Source organism: Hemiscyllium ocellatum, chromosome 20 (assembly GCF_020745735.1).
Source record: "Hemiscyllium ocellatum isolate sHemOce1 chromosome 20, sHemOce1.pat.X.cur, whole genome shotgun sequence".
Lineage (NCBI taxonomy): Eukaryota > Metazoa > Chordata > Chondrichthyes > Orectolobiformes > Hemiscylliidae > Hemiscyllium > Hemiscyllium ocellatum.
In genome coordinates this window covers 26,427,633-26,449,139 of record NC_083420.1, presented here as the reverse complement: position 1 = coordinate 26,449,139, position 21,507 = coordinate 26,427,633, and the positions used below count along the sequence as shown (strand labels likewise).

Below are 21,507 nucleotides of genomic sequence, written 5' to 3'. Positions count from 1 at the left end.
CACCTAAATTGGAAGGAGACTAATATACTGACAGGAACATTTGCGAGAGCTGCTCGGAAGGATTTAAACTAGTAAAGGGGGGCAGTGACCCAGGGAGATAGTGAGGAAAGAGATCAATCCGAGACTGGTACAGTTGAGAACAGAAGTGAGTCAAACAGTCAGGGCAGACAGGGACAAGGTAGGACTAATAAATTAAACTGCATTTATTTCAATGCAAGGTGCCTAACAGGGAAGGCAGATGAACTCAGGGCATGGTTAGGAACATGGGATTGGGATATCATAGCAATTACAGAAACATGATTCGGGGATGGGCAGGACTGGCAGCTTAATGTTCCAGGATGCAAATGCTACAGGAAGGATAGAAAGGGAGGCAAGAGAGGAGGGGAAGTGGCATTTTTGATAAGGGATAACATTACAGCTGTGCTGAGGGAGGATATTCCTGGAAATACATCCAAGGAAGTTATTTGGGTGGAGCTGAGAGATAAGAAAGGGTTGATTACCTTATTGGGATTGTATTATAGACCCCCTCATCGTCAGAAGGAAATTGAGAGACAAATTTGGAAGGAGATCTCAGCTATCTATAAGAATAGTAGGGTAATCATGGTAGGGGATTTTAACTTTCCAAACATAGACTGGGACTGCCATAGTGTTAAGGGTTTAGGTGGAGAGGAATTTGTTAAGTGTGTACAAGAAAATTTTCTGATTCAGTATGTGGATGTACCTACTAGAGAAGATGCAAAAGTTGACCTACTCTTGGGAAATAAGACAGGGCAGGTAACTGAGGTGTCAGTGGGGGAGCATTTTGGGGCCAGTGACCATAAATTCTATTAGATTTAAAATAGTGATGGAAAAGGATAGACCGGATCTAAAAGTTGAAGTTCTAAATTGGAGAAAGGCCAATTTTGACGGTATTAAGTAAGAACTTTCAAAAGTTGATCGGGGGCAGATGTTCGCAGGTAAGGGTATGGCTGAAAAATGGGAAGCCTTCAGAAATGAGATAACGAGAATTCAGAGAAAGTATATTCCTGTTAGGGTAAAAGGGAAGGCTGGTGGGTATAGGGAATGCTGGATGACTAAAGAAATTGAGGATTTGGTTGAGAAAAGAAGGAAGCATATGTAAGGTATAGACAGGATAAATCAAGTGAAACCTTGGAGTATAAAGGCAGTAGGCATGTACTTAAGAGGGAAATCAGGAGAGAAAAAAGGGGACATGAGATAGCTTTGGCAAATGGAATTAAGAAGAATCCAAAGGGTTTTTACAAATACAGTAAGGACAAAAGGGTAACTAGGGAGAGAATAGGGACCCTCAAATATCAACAAGGCGGCCTTTGTGTGGAGCTGCAGAAAATGGGGGAGATACTAAACGATTATTTTGTATCAGTATTTACTGTGGAAAAGCATATGGAAGATATAGACTGTCGGGAAATAGATGGTGACACCTTGCACAATGTCCAAATTACAGAGGAGGAAGTACCTGATGTCTTGAAACACATAAAGGTAGATAAATCCCCTGATCAGGTGTACCCTAGAACTCTGTAGGAAGCTAGAGAAGTGATTTCTGATGAAGGGCTCTGGCCCGAAACATCGAATTTCCTGTTCCTAGGATGCTGCCTAACCTGCTGTGCTTTAACCAGCAACACATTTTCAGAAGTGATTTCTGGGCCTCTTGATGAGATACTTGTATCATCGATAGTTACAGGTGAGGTGCTAAGAGACCTCACCTGTGACTATCGATGATACAAGTAGGCTAACGTGGTGGCTCTGTTTTAGAAGGGTGGTAAGGACAAGCCAGGGAACTATAGATCAGTGAGCCTGACGTCAGTGGTGGGCAAGTTGTTGGAGGGAATCCTGAGGGACAGGATGTGCATGTATTTGGAAAGGCAAGGACTGATTAGGGATATTCAACATGGCTTTGTGCATGGGAAATCTTGTCTCACAAACTTGATTGTGTTTTTTGAAGAAGTAACAAAGAGGATTGGTGAGGGCAGAGAAGTAGATGTAATCTACATGGACTTCAGTAAGGCGTTTGACAAGGTTCCTTATGGGAGGCTGATTAGCAAGGTTAGATCTCACAGAGTACATGGAGAACTAGCTATTTGTATACAGAACTGGCTTGAAGATAGAAGGCAATGGTGGTGGAGGGTTGTTTTTCAGACTGGAGGCCTGTGACCAATGGAGTACCGCAAGGATCGGCGCTGGGTCCTCTACTTTTTGTCATTTAAATAAATGATTTGGATGTGAGCATAAGAGGTACAGTTAGTATGTTTGCAGATGACACCAAAATTGGGGGTGTAATGGACAGCGAAGAGGGTTACCTCAGATTACAACAGGATCTTCACCAGATGGGCCAATGGGCAGAGAAGTGGCAGATGGAGTGTAATTCAGATAAATGCAAGGTGCTGCATTTTGGGAAAGCAAATCTTAGCAGGATGTATACACTGAATGGTAAGGTCCTAGGGAGTGTTGCTGAACAAAGGGACCTTGGAGTGCAGGTTCATAGCTCCTTAAAAGTGGAGTCGCAGGTAGATAGGATAGTGAAGAAGGCGTTTGATATGCTTTCTTTTATTGGTCAGAGTGTTGAGTACAGGAGTTAGGAGGTCAAGTTGCGGCTGTACAGGACATTGGTTAGTCCACTGTTGGAATATTGCGTGCAATTCTGGTCTCCTTCCTATCGGAAAGATGTTGTGAACCTGAAAGGGTTCAGAAAAGATTTACAAGGATGTTGCCAGGGTTGGAGGATCTGAGCTATAGGGAGAGGTTGAACTGGCTGGGGCTGTTTTCCCTGGAGAGTCGGAGGCTGAGGGGTGACCTTATAGAGGTTTACAAAATTATGAGGGGTATGGATAGGTTAAATAGACAAAGTCTTTTCCCTGGTGTCGGGGAGTCCAGAACTGGAGGGCATAGGTTTAGGGTGAGAGGAGAAAGATATAAAAGAGACCTAAGGGGCAACGTTTTCACACAGAGAGTGGTACGTGTATGGAATGAGCTGCCAGAGGAAGTGGTGGAGGCTGGTAAAATTGCAATATTTAAAAGACATTTGGATGGGTATATGAATAGGAAGGGTTTGGAGGGATATGGGCCGGGTGCTGGCTGGTGGGACTAGATTGGGTTGGGATGTCTGGTCAGCATGGACGGGTTGGACCAAAGGGAACGTTTCTGCGCTGTACATCTCTATGACTCTATGTTTGAGTTCTGTGCATTTTTGTTAAAATCTAACAATTGTAGCTATTTTCTTTCTTCTTCCTTTCCTCTGACTCTGATTTCTCCAGATTAATCAAAACCGTGCTACTATTCTTTGCCTGTTACCTCCTATCGTGTGAGTATTGTGGTCCAGTTAGAATTTTTATGGTTACATTCCTCCTTTTATTCATCTTGATTCTTTATTGCTTCATGGTGGAACAATTACTCATCAAGTGACAACAGGAAACCAGTATTAGAACTTCCACCACAAAGCCCAAAATAAAATTTTAATTTGAGGCAAGTCATTTCCCTTCACAGGCCCTTTGCATGAACTCCAATGGCAAGAACTATGAATGGCACTCATTTCCAAATCTTTACATTACCATGTTGTCATACTGCGCTTACCTAATCAGAACTTGTCACAACAACAAATGCCAACAAAATGGCAAAATAGTGCTGTCCGGTGAACAAAAAGACAAATTTTGTGAATTTTATTTATTACTCATAACTAATCTTTAGTCAAAAACAAATTCATTTTGCCTACTGAATTGAGTCGTGCCTTCTGAATGGTTACAGCACAGCTTTAGGTAATTCAGCTCCTCATGTCCATGACCGTTCTCTTTCAGTTAATCCCACCCCTCCTTCTGTCCACGTAGCTCTGCAATATTTTTCCTCAGGTACTTATCCAATAGTGACTATGAAGCTCTCGTCACTTCACTAATATCATTCGCGAACGAGATCTGCCGTGCTTATCTGGTCAGGCCAACACGTGACTCGTGACTCGAGCAGTGTGTAGGCACTTAGCTGCTGTGAAATGATCTAGCAAGCTACTCAGTTCAAGGGCAATTAGCGATGGGAAATAAATGCTGGTCTTGATAGTGACACCTATATTGAATATTTTTGTTTTAAAATTGTCTTTTTAAAGCCACTATGGGTTCTAAATCCTAATCACTTACTATATAAAATGTTTTTCCTGTGTCACTGCTACTTGTATTGCTAATCACTCTTACACAAGTGTCCTTTGATCCTTCACCGTTCTGTCAGTCTGGAATCAAGAGTCTAATGATAACTATGAATCCATTGTTGATCGTCAGAAAAACCTATCTGATTAACGAATGTCCTTTAGGGAAGGAAACTGCCAACTTTACCTTGTATGGCCCTCTTGTGACTCCAGACCCACAACAATGTGGTTGACTTTTAACTGCCCTCTGGGCAATTAGGGATGGGCAATAAATGCTGGCTTAACCAGTGATGCCTTCATTTCATGAATAAAAAAGGAATAATTTTCCCTATGTATTCTACCCAAATCCATTATGCCTTTGAATATCGCTACTAACTCTCCTATCAAACTTCTCTGAGATTAACCCGAGCTTATCCAAAATATCTTCAGAACAGAATTCTCATATGCCTCTGTCCATTCTCAGGAACCTTTTTTACACTTGCTGATATGCTTTCACCTCTTTCCTAAGGTGCAGTGTTCAGAATTTGACGCAATATTTCACACATACTCCATATTGCCTTTGAGGAAAGCTGTTGTAGGCTGTTTTTCTCTCAATCTAAGTTTAATGAGGGTTTGTCATAATTTGCCAGTATTAATAAAGCCCTGAAGCCCAGATGCCTTTTTAACCATATTCACAATGTGTTCTACCATTGTCCATGTATATTCCCTGAATCTCTAGATTAGATTACTTACAGTGTGGAAACAGGCCCTTCGGCCCAACAAGTCCACACCGACCCGCCGAAGCGCAACCCACCCATACCCCTACATTTACCCCTTTTACCTAACACTGCGGGCAATTTAGCATGGCCAATTCACCTAACCTGCACATCTTTGGACTGTGGGAGGAAACCGGAGCACCCAGAGGAAACCCACGCAGACACGGAGAGAATGTGCAAACTCCACACAGTCAGTCACCTGAGTCGGGAATTGAACCAAGTCTCTGGTGCTGTGAGGCAGCAGTGCTAACCACTGTGCCACCGTGCCGCCCTTAATTTCTGCACTTCATTTTGATTTCTTGCCTTTATTTCTTATTGCCTCTTTTTGACCAAAATATTTCACTTAATACTTCTCTCCATTACATACCATATGTCACATTCATTCCATCAACCTGTCTGTGTGCTCTCGAAGTCTATCATTGCCCTCTTCACAGTTCCCAATACTGTTTTGCAGAAAATTTTACAGAAAATTTTGTCATCTCCAAATTTTGAAATTGTGTCCTCAGCAGTGATCCTAGTACCAATCACTGGGAAAACATACTTTATACCATCTTACAGTCTGGAAAATAACCATTTACCATTACCCTTTGTTTCCTGTCACTCAGCCAATTTCATATCCATGTGGCCTCTATCAGCACTGAAGAGAGCATTAAATTAATCATAATTTCTTAAGTTTCACTCTAAACAAAATGTGAAAAATGACACACCGTTGAAGTTTATTTTAGTTTTGGTGTTGAATGAGTGATGATTATTTAACCTCATTTCACATCCTTCAAGATACAACATCACATAATCCTTCTCACTGGGGAAGGAAGCAGATAATGGAGTGGGAAAGGAACTGTTTAACTTTCATTTCAAGAGCAAAATCAAGTTTCCTGTTCTAAGGGACATTCCGGTTCTAATGCAGATTTTTAACTTGCTTGTTCTGTAGGTTGTCACATCCCACTCAGTAAACATGTGTACCTTACAGGAATTAGCAGTTTTGGAAGCTTTCCATTGGAGATTGACTGACCAGTCTGTACACAATACGTCAGGTGTTTGATCTTTACTTTGTACATGTAAAACAAAGTCAAGCAAGAATTTCCACTATGCCATTAGTCTAGGGTCAAACATGCCTTACTAACCTTACTTTGCTAATTACAATTGTCTTATTCCAAACACAACTCTATCAGTTCGCCTCACCTTCAGGAGGATGTGACTGAGTGAGGTATATAAGGAGACCTTAAGGGCAGAAGTGCAATTGTCCTATATGTTTGAGGTTCTCTCAGCCTATTCAGATGACAATGGGTATTGCAAGGTGGATAGGCAGAGTGACCACTGTCCTGTTGTACAGGAAGGCCATTCAAGTGGATGGAGCAGCAAGGAATGTACTGGTCATAGAGGATAAGGGGATTGACAGTGTACTTTGCAGCAAAGAGCGAGACTCCAGATATCTGTGTTGGCTGCTTGCTGCCAGGGTTCAGCACATCTGCTTATGGTTGAAGAGGAACTCTCAATGATAGTATCCTGTTGCCATTGTCCTTTAGGTATCAACAACATGGATGAACTAGGAAAGGGGTTCACCATTGAGAGTATGAGGAGTTAGGTATTAAATCAAATGTAGGGCCTCAATGATTACAATCACTGGACTATTACCTGAGCTGCAGGCTTATTGGCAAAGAGCGCATAAAATTGGACAAATGAATATGTGATTCTAAGATTGTTCATGGGCCGCAGGCTGCAGAACTGGGAAACTGGGGACTGTCCAGTTGGCACAGTCTACATCTGAATTGCCCAAGGTCTAATGCTCTTGAGAACTATATAATCAAAAAAAGCTTTAAACTAATTAGTAGGGACAATTCCTTGGAGTGTCAGAGGCTGAGGAGTGACCTTATAGTGGTTTATAAAATCATGAGAGGCATGGGTAGGATAACTAGACAAGGTCTTTTCCCTGGGGTGGGGAAGTCCAGGACTCGAGGGCATAGGTTTAGGGTGAGAGAGGAAAAATGTAAAAGAGACCTAAGGGGCAACTTTTTCACGCAGAGGGTGGTACATGTCTGGAACGAGCTGCCAGAGGAAGTGGTGAAAGCGAGTACAAATACAACATTTAAAAGGCATCTGGATGGGTATATGAATAGGAAGTGTTTAGAGGGATTTGGGCCAGTTACTGTCAGGTGGGACTAGATTGGCTTGGGATATCTGGTCAGCATGGACAAGTTGGACTAAAGTGTTTCCGTGTTGTACATCTCTATGACCCCATAAGAGATCAAATATAAAAGAGTAGAGACAAGGTTTTAAAAAAAAAGGAAAATACTAAAATGGAAAATTAGGATCAATGAATGGCAGGAAGGTACAGAGAGGAAAAAAAGAATATTAATGCACCAAACAGTTACAAAATTACAAAGGTAACAAAAAGATAAAATTAAAGTCTTTGTGTCTGAATATGCTCAGAACTCATAACAAAGTTAACAAATTTATAGCACACACTGAAGTAAATAAATATAATCTGCTAGTCATTACAGAGATGTAGCTTCAAGGTGACAGTGGTTGGGCACTTCGCATTGAGGGGTGAATGTCACTTGAAAGGAATTGGAAGTTAGATAAAGATAGAGGGATAGAACTGTTAATCAAAGATGGCATTGCCTCAATAGTTATAGGTGCCCTTGGTTCAGGAGACCAGGATAAAGAATCAATTTGTGCGGAAATAAGGAATAGCAGGGTGAAAAAGTTACAGTGGAAATGATCTACAAGCCCTTTAATAGTGATCACAAAGTAGGATGTAGTGTACAGGAAGAAATATTGGGTGCTTGTCATGAATGGATGGCAATATCATGGGTGACATTAATCTTCATATAAACTGGAAAAGACAGATTGGCTGTAGTAATAGCCAAAAGGACAGAAGTAACTGAAGGTGCTGTGGGCTTACATGTCTACTGGGTCCAAATGGACTTCATCCTAGGGTAATAAAGGAGGTGGAAAAGTTCCATTAGATTGTAAAGTTATAAATATATATATTGTCATTAATAGGTCATCAAGCTTGCGACTTAGTAACACTCAAGTAATTGGGAAGAGTCAGCATAATTTTATGAAAGAAATATTTTTTAACCAAGTTTTAAAATTTCTTTGAAGGATTAATGTGCTGTGGATAAAGGGGTATCTGTTGATGCATGTACTTGAATTTCTAGAAGGCATTTAATCAGATGCGACTGCAAAGGTTATTGCAGAAAATAAAAGCTTATGGGGTAGGTGTCAACATATCAGTATGGATAGAAGATTGACTGGCTGGGTGAGAATAGAATACGCATTAATGGTTCTTATCTAATTGTCTGGCTGAGACAAGTGGAATCCCACCTCGGCTAAGGCCTCAAACTTTTAAAACTTATACCAATGCCTTATGAGGCGAATGAACGTACATTTGCAGAAGACAGTTTGAGTGAATGGGCAAAAATCTAACAGTACACTGGGAAAAATATGACTTTATTCACTTTGTCAAGTAGACTAAAAAGCAGATTATTACTTCAATTGAAAATGACTGCTTGAATTTCTGAGGTGCAGCAGGATCTAGGTCTTCTAGTGGTTGTGTCACAAAAAGCTAGTATCCAATTATAACATACAAGAAAACTAATGAGATGCCCTTTATTAGGAGAGGAATTGGGATGAATGTGTTGTTATATGAAGATAAGTTGGACAGGCTGGGCTTGTTTCCACTTGAGTTTTGGAGTGTACAAGATCCTGAATGGTCTTGGCAAGGTGGACATGGAGAGGATGTTTCATATTGTGCCCGAATCCAGAAGTAGGGGTACTGTTACATAATTAGGAGTCAATCTTTCAGAGATGAGATTTTCTTTCCCTAAGGTTTGTACGATTTGGAACTCTCTGCCTCAGAAAACAGTGGGAGTTGGGTAATTGGGAATCAGGATTCAGAACACAAACAGATCGGCCATGACCTTGTTGAATTACGGAGCAGGCTCAGGGAGCTGAATTACCATCTTCAGCACCCATTTTGTATGTTTGTGTGGTCTCTCTCAGTAGACCTTCGCTCACCTGTATTTCAAAGACTGCTCATGTTTTATATTGTAATTTTAACTTGATAAAATGTCCCTAGGGTACTCTACATCGGAATATTCAATTTGGAGTAACTGAAGCACAGATAAGAGGTTTCAGCAGCAAGAGGCAATGTGGAAGTCAGATGGTGTTACAGGTTGGAAACAGACAGTCTAAGTGATAGGCATTCAGAAGCTCCACTTGAGATTAATTAGACAACACTACAAACAGTCTGGTTAAGTCTTAGACATTTGCCAGATAAAGAGAGAGAGTTGATGATGAGGGAGCAGTATTTATTCCCAAGGACTGAGAGTAAGAGCTTCTTTGAACCCTATGTTTATCTAGAGTAAATGTTTCCTCATCCACTAGTGGTTATTCAATAAATATCTTCAGTTTTTACATGGAAACTGACCACGTTTTCAAATGTCCCCACTTCTCTCCATGCCCAACTCAACCAGACCCCTCCTTAGGCTCGTGTGTCCCATCACTCTTCTCTGTCAACTCATCTCACTCTCTCTCGTGTGCTGTCTCACTCTTGCTCTGTCTCACTTTCTCACACTCTCTTTCTCACTCACACTCTCTGCCTGTTCTCACCTCAGCACACTACGCTTTACAGCATAACTGCACTGTTGAAAGAATTGAATTGACTAACCACTTTTTATACTCCTTTTGTAGTTGATATTGAAAATAATTTCATTTATATATCTAATATCAGTAAATCACAATGCTGAATCTGTGGAACATTTATTACATTGGTTATTTAAGTTTTTCATTTCGGTTTGTTGTGGGTGTGTGTTTAGGTATACTTAAAATAAACTTCTCCATATTCTCTTCGATCAAATTTGATCCGGAAAGATGGTTTTGTCCAATAAAACTAATCCTATCCAGTCTGACAACATTGGGTTGTTGTGTTTTTAGCTGTGATATGGGAATCTGCTGATGGCCTGTGGCAATTTCCTTCTTGCTGCTTAAAAGTTGTCACAGGGATAATGGAATTCAAAGAAGTGACATACGGCAACTTGTGCCAAGGAAATTTGAGGGCAGAAGGACCGCAGTTAAGTAACTAATCAATCAGCTAGTTATTAAAATTATATTTAACAAGTCCCCAATGCAACAGGTATTAGGGCCAATTTATCTCCCACTGACTCAAAGCCCTGATTTACCAGTATCCTATAAATCAGTTTACCAGGTCTGAGCACCAATCTGCCTCCGTTCTAGCTCTACAACCCCAGTTTACCAAGTTAGTTCACTTCGATTTCTGCCTGTGCACAGAATTCTGTTCTCAGTAACTGCTGCCTGAAGACTTCATAGAGTGGAAGAAGGATGAAAGATGCAAGTCCCCAGTTATGTCATTCAGCGCTCATGTCCTCCCCTTTGCAAATTTGCTTATCAGTAGTTGACAACCATTCAACAACATTGCTTATATTCTTGCAGGGTCTGAGTATTGTGTACAAGTGTTCACAGTCTGCCCTGCACAGGCTGAAGGACAGCATAGTGTTTATTGTCTGCAAGCTTTATATTTCACAAAATATATCTGGGTATTTGAATGTGATTAAAATGCTTGAGCTTTAATAGGAAAATAAATTGAGCAACTTCATGTTCACTGCTCATTGCAGCCAGTGCCTGTCTCCTTCAAGTTCGATGGTGAATGGCAAACTGTTTGAGAATAGTATAAGTTAAAAACACCAAATCTTTAAAACAATTTAGGTTCAATTAACATTCTCTCCATGTCTTTTCATATCCATTTGAGAAGATATGTTTTAATATAAATTTCTGTGAAGTTACATCTCTGGTAACTTGACATTTTCGTGGCAACTTGCTTGCTCGCTCATCAACAGTGAGCCGCTGAGTGATTTGTGGTGTAGCATTTTATTTGCCAGCAGACTTTGGTTTCCCTGGGCCTCAGACAAGGCTCTCTGCAGGCTTCAAGGCTCAGCTTGCGTAACAGGTAATAACAGGCATTTCCTGTCCCTGGATCGGGATATCCTGGCGCCCTCCAGTCGCTCATCACACTCTGAGCAGACACTGGGCAGCAAGTGCAAATTTCTGGAGCTAAAATTAGCAGCTCCACAGAATGACATGGTTCTCCAGTTCTCTGATTGTCAATGGAATAGTGTATAAACACAGAGACTGCATTTCCTCCTCACTGAGCAAGTAGAGATCCACAAAGAAATCTCAGGATTTCACATTGGAAATAATTTGTATTAGAAATCCATGCTGTTGGCAAAGACAGCTGCTCAGCCTTTAACATGTTAATTTTAAACTCAAAAATTTCCCTTCTCTCAACCAATCTTTTATCTGAGGATAGTTAGCTGATCCATTAAATAATTTCTGAAGCCTTCCCTGAAGAAGGGGCTTATACCCGAAACGTCGAATCTCCTGTTCCTTGGATGCTGCCTGACCTGTTGCGCTTTTCCAGCAACACATTTTCACCTCATTAAATAATTTATTTGTCACGTCTCATCTTTCAAAGACTGTTGGAGGTCAGCATGAACAAACTTTCTATAATTGAGTGTGAAGAAAAATATCCAATTGTAATGCATATAAAAACTAAATAATGATCGAATCTTGGCAGTTCTCAGTATGTACTGCCTGGATGTCTTTGATCATTGAGTCATGCTCCAGATTTGAAAGCTGTGTCCCTGAAAAAGGATTATTCTGGGATCAGGATTGTTAAGATTACAGGATGGGACCAAAAAAATGTACCATTAAATTACAGGAACTCTTCTGGTTTTTGTGAAGTTCTTAGTCTTGAGCGCACCTTATAACTGAATGTGCAAGTAATACTATAATTACTTATTGCACAAGGAGAACAATCAAGAATAGTGGGGTAAAGAATGAGGTCTGCAGATGCTGGAGATCACAGCTGAAAATGTGTTGCTGGTTAAAGCACAGCAGGTTAGGCAGCATCCAAGGAATAGGAAATTCGACGTTTCGGGCATAAGCCCTTCATCAGGAATGAGGAGAGTGTGCCAAGCAGGCTAAGATAAAAGGTAGGGAGGAGGGACTTGGGGGAAGGGCGATGGAGATGTGATAGGTGGAAGGAGGTCAAGGTGAGGGTGATAGGCCGGAGTGGGGTGGGGGCGGAGAGGTCAGGAAGAAGATTGCAGGTTAGGAGCTTCTGTGCAGAGGAGATGACCTGGGGGGTGCAGTGAGAGAGAGAGACTCACTGAAATCCTTGTAGAGGGAGGAAGAGAGCTTCTTCAAGGAAGGCATCCTTGCAAGAGGATTCGCAGTAGGTTAAAATCTTCGGGTAAAGAATGAGGTCTGCAGATGCTGGAGATCACAGCTGAAAACCAGCAACACATTTTCTCTTGCAAGGATGCCTTCCTTGAAGAAGCTCTCTTCCTCCCTCTACAAGGATTTCAGTGAGTCGCTCTCTCACTGCACCCCCCAGGTCATCTCCTCTGCACAGAAGCTCCTAACCTGCAATCTTCTTCCTGACCTCTCCGCCCCCACCCCACTCCGGCCTATCACCCTCACCTTGACCTCCTTCCACCTATCACATCTCCATCGCCCCTCCCCCAAGTCCCTCCTCCCTACCTTTTATCTTAGCCTGCTTGGCACACTCTCCTCATTCCTGATGAAGGGCTTATGCCTGAAATGTCGAATTTCCTATTCCTTGGATGCTGCCTAACCTGCTGTGCTTTAACCAGCAACACATTTTCAGCAGCAATCAAGAATAGGAACTACTTGGAGTCATAGAGTTATACAGCACTGAAACAAACTCTTATCTGCGCTGACCAGGTGTCTTAAATTGATCTAGTCCCATTTGCCAGCATTTGGCCCATACTCCTCTAAACACTTCCTATTCACATCCCCATCCATGTGCCTTTTAAATGTAATTGTACCTACTTCCACCACCTCCTCTGGCAGCTTGTTCCATAAGCATGGCCCTTGCACTCCTCTCATTTTAAACCTATGCTATCTAGTTTTGGACTCCCCTACCTTGGGCAAAAGGCCTTCCTAAATCACTCTATCTATGCCCCTTATGATTTTATAAATCTTTATAAGGCCTACCCTCAGCCTCCGACACTTCAGGGAAAAGGGGCCCCACCTAATCAGCCTCTCCCTATAGCTGAAATCCTCCAAAACCGGCAACATTCTTGTAAATCTTTTCTGAACTCTCTTCAAGTTTAACAACATCTTTCTTACTGCAGGGAACCAAAATTGAATGCAGTATTCCAAAAGTGGCTTCTAAAACCTGCAACATGACATGCCAAAACCTATACTCAGTGCACTGATCAATGAAGGAAAGCATGTCAAATATCATCTTCACCAGCCTGTCTATCTGGAACTCCACTTTCAAGGAATTATGCACTTGCACCCCTAGATCTCTTGGTTTGGCAACAGTCCCCAGGCCACTTGCACCCCTAGGTCTCTTTGTTCAGCAACGCTTCCAGCACACTACCATTAACTTGCATCACAAAAAAGTGTTAATTGCAGCTGTGTTTGCTCTACAGGAAATATCCTCTCTGCATGTTACACTTGTGAGAATTTCCCCAAAAGAGGTTGGGTAGATGATCTGCATCTGGAGATTACCACTAATGCACCCAGCTGATTGCTAGAGAGTGAGCAGTGGAGACCCACTATCAGAATTGGGATTTCATTTAGGCACAGCTTTTCTGGTCATAAATCATGAAGGTTTGCAATTGGAAATGTGTTTGTACTACCCATGCTTTATCGACATGTCTGTGTAACCTATAGGTGTGTACTGATTTTGGCCCAGACTGGATATTATCCTCTCATGCATTTCTTCAGTATTTTTGAAGGTGAACTGAGATCAGAATCTACCCATTCCAGTGAGACTTGGGACAGGTTCAAACCTGCCTCTGTGATCCCTCAGGCTTTGTATTTCAGTGGTCCAGTGGACAGTGCCCAATCTGTGAAGTGTATTTGAGTAAATTTAAATGTTCATAAACGCATATTAGCAGTGCAGCAATGCTAGATGTTTGCAAACTTTGTGCCCTGTGTTAGAGTGTGGGACTGATAACTGCACCACTCTGAATTTTTATCCTGACCAGTTGTCTTTGTTTCACTTGCAAGGCTATGTGGTAAAAACAGGGAATGAGACTAATTGGATATCTGTTTCAAAGAGTCAATACTTGCATGCTGCACATTCTGTGCTGTACGAAATTATGATTCTTTGTTATTGATAGTCACAAAATTTGGCATCTGATAGTTCTTACGAGAGTGAACACAAATAACTATGGAAGGTGCTTTTGAAGTGACAACAAAACACTATCAATCTGACTCGTTTTGGTGCTACATGTACAATTTCTAAATGGGAAAGTAAATATGTTACTCACTGGATAGCTGAAACAGAGCAGCTATTGCCTCTTCCCACCACTGAGAATCTTGGCTAATTAGTGGCAATTCCATCAGTCCAAGGAGGAAGATGAGCTGGCCAACAGTCAAAGCCACTGTGGCAATCAGGTTACAGGCTCGCATCATATCAAACTGAACTGCAGGAGATGGAGACAGTGTAATTAACTCAGAGAAGATTAAAGTACAGTCCACTTCAGTCATATGTTGCCTCAGTAGATAATACTCAGTTGAAGTAAACAGTTAAGAGCAAAATTATTAAATATTCTGTGACTGACTACATGAGAACAGAAAATAATCAGTGACTATCCTCAGCCCTAATGTATGCACATTCGCTGATATAATTCAGGGCACAGACGTATGGGCTATCAATAGTACTCTCGGCAATAATGATTGGTTTGGTGCTAATTAATGCAGGTAATGGTGTGAATAATTGTACCTAGTTTATTTTGGAGAAAGGTGACAGTTTCACATTTGAGAAAGCGAACTTAGTTACTTTGGAGCAAAGAAAATTTGGGTGGGGGTAAAAGTCATGATCTAGACTTTTTTAAACAATGAGATGCAGGCACAAACTGATGTTTAAATGAATTTGCAAGTTGATATTTAGAGACACAGATTTAAAACTAAGCAACCTAAAGTGGGGCCAGAGATCAAAAATCTCTTTCCTACACAGTACAAATATTTGGAACAGAACACCAAATTTATTTTTTAAAATCAAAGGATATGGGTGTCACTGGCTGGACCAGCACGTACTGGCTATTCCTAGTTGCCTTTAAGGTGGCGGTAAGCTGCCTTTTGAATTGCTATAGTCTGTTTGCTGTAGATAGACCCACAATGCTGTTAGGGAGCGAGTTCCAGAATCTGACTCAGTGGTACTAAAGAAACAGTAATTACATTTCCAAGTTTAGATGATGAGTGACTTGGAGGTAAACTTGCAGGTTGAGGTGTTCTCATGTATCTGTTGCCCTTGTCCTTCTAGGTGGTCGTGGTCATGGGTTTGGAAGGTATTTTCTCAGGAACCTTGGTAACTTTCTGTAGTGGCTCTTGTAGATCATACGTGCTGCTGCTACTTAGCATCAGTGGTGAAGGGAGTGAATATTTGTGGTTATGATGCCAATGATCAGTCACACTGTTGACTTGTGCCTTGTAGATGGAGGACATACTTTGGGAGTCAGAAGTTGAGTTACTCATTGCAGGATTCCTAGCCTTTGACATGCTTTTGTAGCTGAAGTTTTTATCTAGCTTGTCCAGTTCAGTTTCTGGTCAATGGTTGTTGATAGTGAGGGGCTCAGCAATTAAAACAATTCCAGTTGAATCGATTCCTACTGATTCAATTTAGGTGGAGTAAGACTACTCTTTTATATAAAAAAAACTTTCCAATTATACTGTCTTCTAGGTTGAAGCAGAAGATCAACAATGATTATGTTCAGTAGTGAAGCAAACATGAAAGAATGTGTAATCTAATTTTGTCCAATTTATAATGTTTTCATTTTATGAAAAAAAAAGATGGATTTTGTCAGCCTTCAATCAATCTAGTGACTAATTCTGTCTGCAAGACTGGTTTGGCTAAGTCTGTCAAAACACTTGACAAACTAGTAATCCAACAGATTCAAAACCTATAATGAACCTTCACCTTTCCTATTTGGAATGTATTAAATTATAAGAGCTGTATTAGGATCTGCCCTGCATGTATCTAGCTTCAGTCTGTCTGGGCATGCCCAGTCTGACATTTGGTTGTATCTGAGTTTTTTAATAGAGATTTTGGGTTGGAAGGTTAGAATGAGGCAGGGAGTCTACACCATTACAACTCATCTTTCTGCAAAAATTCCTTTTCTTCCAACAAATATTGTACCTTGTTACCTTACAGTACTATCACAGTAGCTTTATACAATGTTTAACCATCACTAATGAAAAAAAAATTAATTATTGGATGATGTAGTGAGTTTCCAGTGAGTAAATGCTATGATGGAGTTTCTCAGTAATATGAACAATCTTGCACCCTAGCTTCCCAGCAAAAATTATATTTGAGAATGAATATATCAGAAATTTAATGAAAAATCCTTTTCCCTTGGTCTCCTTTGAAATACAAAGATTTGGCAGTATCATGTTTGAAATGACATTTTGCCCATTTTGAAAGCAGAGTTTCTTTTAATTTAGTTTGTTTTTTGCTGTATATTGAACTGTAGAGTTGATAATGACCATGTTCCAATGTTAAATACTTAGTTTGGTGTTCAGTTTTGATGAATGACATTGAAATTGAGCTTTATTTATCCCAGGTAGTCAATGCAATTCCACGGTTTTCTCATTCAGATGGAGATGCTGATGTACACTGATACAGCCAAGACCATTCATCCATTTTGGCCAATTGATTTGTTTAAAGATATAGCTTACTTTAATTTTTTTATCAAACAGCTTTCAAAGTATGGAACATGGCTTATCCCTCACCTTGCTATATTGTGGGCCAATACGCAAAGATTTTGTGTTTATTCCATTTGGATGATAGTTATATGAAATATTCACACAGTATTACTATTTGTGAGATAGCTAAAGTCTGCAAGTGCTTTAATAACTCCCACTGTCAAGCAATATTGATAAATAAGTACCTACAGGAATTGAAGTTCATTAACTCACCCTCTCACCGACTGTACAATGGTTTCATCAAATCACACCCTCAAGGACAGTACAGAAATTCATTAACTCAGTGCTTCCCAAACTATTTCTGCTCTGTGACTCCATTTGAGGCTTGAAAATTGTTGAAATCCCTCGGTGAAAACTACTAGGGCTGGAGCTCAGCTGTATAACTGTTAGGCGTTTGTCAGAGCTTCATGGTGACCATTGCTGCCTCAGAGCTTATGACCTCACTTGGGTGTCTGTGTCCTCCCCACCCCACCTTTGGGAGGCCCTGCATTAACTCACGCTCTCAGTAGCAGTACACAGGTTTCATCAATTCACCCCTCATGGATAGTACAGAGATTTCATTAATTCATGCTCTGACTGATTGAATAAGAGTTTAATTAATAATCCCCTCAAACATTAACAGTTTAAGGAATGTACACTGCAGCCCATGAGCGTTGAAAGGCAGAATGAGCTTGCCTACCCTAATACAATAAAGGAACTCTTATAATCATTCATTTCTCTAGCAGTGAAGGAACAGCAGTCCATTAATGCCCCTGCCATTGTCCACAGTAAGACCATAAAAAATAAAAGTATAATTAGGCCATCCAGCTCATCTAGTCTGCTCTGCCATTCAATGTGATTGTGGCTGATCTGATAATCCCCAACTCCACTTTCCCTTGATTCCCTTACTGATATAAAAAAATCTGTCTGCCTCAGCTTTGAACATACTTCACAATCCAGCTTTGACAGCTGTCTATCGGGATTAATTCCTCAGTTTCGCTATCGTCCGAGAAGAAATTTCTCCTCATCTCTGACTATAATGGGCAACCTCTTACCTTGAGATTTTGTCCTCTGGTCTTAGACTGTCCCACAGGGAAAATAACCTCACTGCATCTACCCTGTTAAGACCCAAAGGATCTTATACATTTCAGTAAGGTCTCCTGTCATTCTTCAAAACTGCATTATAGTCCATTCCTGTTGAAACACAGGCCAACAGTCCACTTGACTTGGTTATTACCTGCTGAACTTGTTTGCTAGCTTTTTGTCATTCTGCCCCAGCTATAGGTAAGAGATTTACAGACTTACGTTTCACTGTGTTCCGAGATTCTTGAAATCCAGCATGCTCTGATCCCCAGTTTAAATTCTCACAGTCACGCTCCAAAGTTTGTTCAAGCCTTGTTGGCCCTTTCCCTTTATCAATTCCATAACACATCTTCCACAATCCCACACTGCGCTTTCTCCCATCCTCCAGTGCCTGATACACCCAGTTTGGAGTGAAGGCTGCTGCATTGTTGAGAATCAGAGACAGAAGAGCCACTGCCACAGCAGTAGCCACCAGCTTTTGGACAGTCATACCCAGCTGCTTTTCCTCAACTCCAAGACAGCTCTAGTTGCCAAGTGAACACAAGGAAGCTTTTTTATTTCTACACAAAACACTCATGTATTAAACATTCAGGAGCACCTAGAGCTGTCTGAGAGTTGCTAGAGGAGCTGAGCATTCATCCTTCTGTCCACCAGTATCCTCAACAGGGATGTGTCAGATTTTGAAAATACTTTAACTGTCTAAGCTGGGTGAAAATGAACGTGGTTTATCCGCCCTCTTGCGCCTTCTTGACTGGAGACATAGCAGTGATAAGCTGCCGTGCATGCAGGTCCATCCCTTTTGTTGAAGTTTCGTTGATGCACGAAGTGAAGATCTTTGAGTAAAGCTGGTGGAGTCAAATGAGTGATTTCCTGGATCTGTGCACCTATTTGTCAATTTGTTGAAAAGTAGATCAACTTGATCAAAGCAGTTTGATGTAATGTTTGTTGAGATTGCCTTCAGTTTAAATCAAAATATTAACAATCACAGCAAAGCACCGTGCAGTAGATTAAACAGTTAAGCAGAAATTGAGCATCTTGTTGAAATAGACTTCATGCTTTGGGAGTGACACAATCCTGACATACTGATAAGATACCAAAAAGAAAACGACTCTCAAAGTTAGGAGGAAACTGTTGTTTTTCTAACTGTGCTGGTGAGTCTTTGGGCGTTGCTGGCTGCAACAAACATTCAGTAGTCCAACTTCACATTCAAACATTAACAGGATGTGTTTCCTCTGAGGAAGGGACCCGGACGACAATCAAAGCAGCTTTTCCAAATCCTGGCTCAAATAATTTGGAAACAGCACAGATTCCCCTTCTGTGTTCTGTTATACAGGCAAGGTCACTGTAAAGGAAATGAAAAATGAGCAATGGCAGCAAAGTGGTCCATCGGTTTCTGTCCTAATACACTGCAATTTGTGATAGTGTGCTTCTAATATATTTTAACTCTTCAAATATTATTTAGCTCCTGGGTAAGAAAAAAACTGAGAGAATAACTGTACATCTCTAAGCAAAAAATCTGCAGTTTTCCTTTTTCTGAGACCTCGTTTTATGATTCATAAATGTATGTCTCAGACAAATGAACATGATATCACGTTAATGACACGTTCTACAGCCTGGAGATGCTTTTATCTATCTCTTTGCATTCAATCTTTTTCTCTGTCTCACTCCCTTGCTCTTTCTCCCTGGCCTTCCTTGGATTCTTTTTCTCTATTTTTCCTTCATTTTTCTCTCTCTTGTTCTCCTCCATTCTCTATCCTTCTTTCTCTTTCTTTCTCTCTCTCTCTCTCTCTCTCTCTCTCTCTCTCTCTCTTTCACATGTTCCCTCCCTTTCTCAGTTTATCTCTCTTTTGCTTGCTTATTTTTCTTTTTCTCTCTCTCTCTCTCTCTCTCTCTCTCTCTCTCTCTCTCTCTGCGTGTCTCTCTCGAACACTTTGTTTTCTGATGCTTGTGAGCAAAACATTTGTTATGACAGATGTCAGGCTGGAGAAATGAGAAACCAGGTTGAATATGGAAGGTTTCGAGGAAAAATGAGAGGAAGCTAAAAGTCTTCTACAGCCCTACAAGTAATCAAGAGATGATAAAAGAAGTGGAGACAATTAAGAGACCGAGAAGGAAATTCACAAATGGAGACAAGACATGAACTGATTGTTTTGCATCTGCCTGTATCAAGAAAGCAAATGCCAAACAAGTCATGATGAGAGAGGAGACATGAGGCACCTGAATTGATGAGATGTTATTGGATAGACTGTCTATACTTAAAATTGATCAGGCACTAGGACCTGATGAGATGTGTCCAAGAGTACTGAGGGAAGTAAGAGTGAAAATTGTGGGGACACAGACCATTATTTTCCAGTCTTCTTTTGATTCTGATAATTCAAAGGACAAAAGAATTGTAAATGTGATACTCATTTTAAAAGAAAGGTGTAAAGATAAGTCCAACAACTACAGGTCAATCAATTTAATCTGTGTTGAAGAAGTTTCTATAACTCCAAATTTGGGACAAAATTAATAGCCACTTGGGTAATGATGAACATATAAACAAGGAAAATGAATAGGCCATTCTGCCTTCTGTGCTTGTTCCACCATTTAATACGATTGTGGCTGATCTGATTGTTATGTCAAATCCACATTTCCATCAACCCGTTAACCTTTCACCTATAGTTAACCAAGAATCTATACAACTTTGCTATAAAAATATTTAAAGACTCTGCTTCCACCACTTTTTCAGAAAGAGACAAAGAATCATGACTCTGTGGGGAAAAAAATGCCTCCTCTCTCATTTAAATGGGCAACCCCATAAAGGAACATCCATACCTACTTTGTTAGACCCCTCAGGATCTTATATATTTCAGTCAGGTTGCCACATATTCATCTAAGCTTCATATATAAGCCTGTCCTGTCCAATCTTTCTTCATAAGATAACCCATCCATTCCAGGTATTGAGCATCATCTTAACAGTTTCCCATGCATTTACATCTTTCCTTAAATAAGGTGACCAATATTGTACAAAGTACAGATACGGTCTCACCATTGCTCTGGATAACTGAAACATGGTCAGAAGTACAGAAGTGCCTTCACTTGACAAAGGGCAGTGCTTAGAATGCTTGTGATTTCAAATAAACCTACTGGACTATAACCTGGTGTCATGTGACATCTGTCTTTGTCCACCGGCACCTCCACGTCATAACTGAAGCATAATCTGTATTTTTGTGTTTAATTCCCCCTCAATAAATTTTAGCATTCTATTAGTTTGGTTAATTTCTTGCTGTGCCTTCAGACGAGCATTTTGTAATTCATGCAGTCAGATACCCAGAACTCTCTACATTTCTAAGCTCTGCAAACCCTTGCTACATTGATAATCTACTTTTTTATTCTCCCTGCCAACATTGATAATTTCATATTTTCCTACATTATACTCTATCCGCCAGACCTTTGCCCACTTAATCTATTTATATTTTTTGTAGCCGCCTTACATTCCTCTTCACAATTTACTTTCCTACTATGTTTGTGCCATTAACAAATTTGGTAATTATACCTTCCATCCCTTTATCTCTGTCATTTACTTAAATTGTTAACAGTTGAAACCACAGCATTGATCCTTATGGCATACACTTGTTGCATTTTGGCAGCATCAAAAAGACTCATTATGCCTACTCTCTGCTTTTTGTTTGCCAATCAATCTTCTATCCATACCAATATTCTACACCCTTTATTTTCCACAGTAATATTTGACGTGGCCCCTTTTCAAATGCCTTCAGGAAATATAAGTACAGTATATCCACT

The 21,507-nt window shown here is 40.5% G+C and overlaps 2 protein-coding genes across 3 annotated transcripts in view; one reads left to right on the top strand and one right to left on the bottom strand.

The window, feature by feature from the left end:
* ift140 (intraflagellar transport 140 homolog (Chlamydomonas)) overlaps positions 1-21,507 on the top strand; it is a 147,070-nt gene that overhangs the window by 73,692 nt on the left and 51,871 nt on the right. The gene's annotated exons all lie outside the window — the stretch shown is intronic.
* tmem204 (transmembrane protein 204) overlaps positions 1-21,507 on the bottom strand; it is a 44,608-nt gene that overhangs the window by 16,857 nt on the left and 6,244 nt on the right. For both annotated transcript variants that reach the window (XM_060840675.1, XM_060840674.1), the window contains 2 exons: positions 17,947-19,066; positions 14,229-14,384 (listed from right to left, as the gene is read on the bottom strand). In XM_060840675.1, the coding sequence (XP_060696658.1) occupies positions 14,229-14,384; positions 17,947-18,214 (424 nt within the window). In that variant the 5' untranslated portion in view covers positions 18,215-19,066. The remainder of the gene's footprint in view (positions 1-14,228; positions 14,385-17,946; positions 19,067-21,507) is intronic.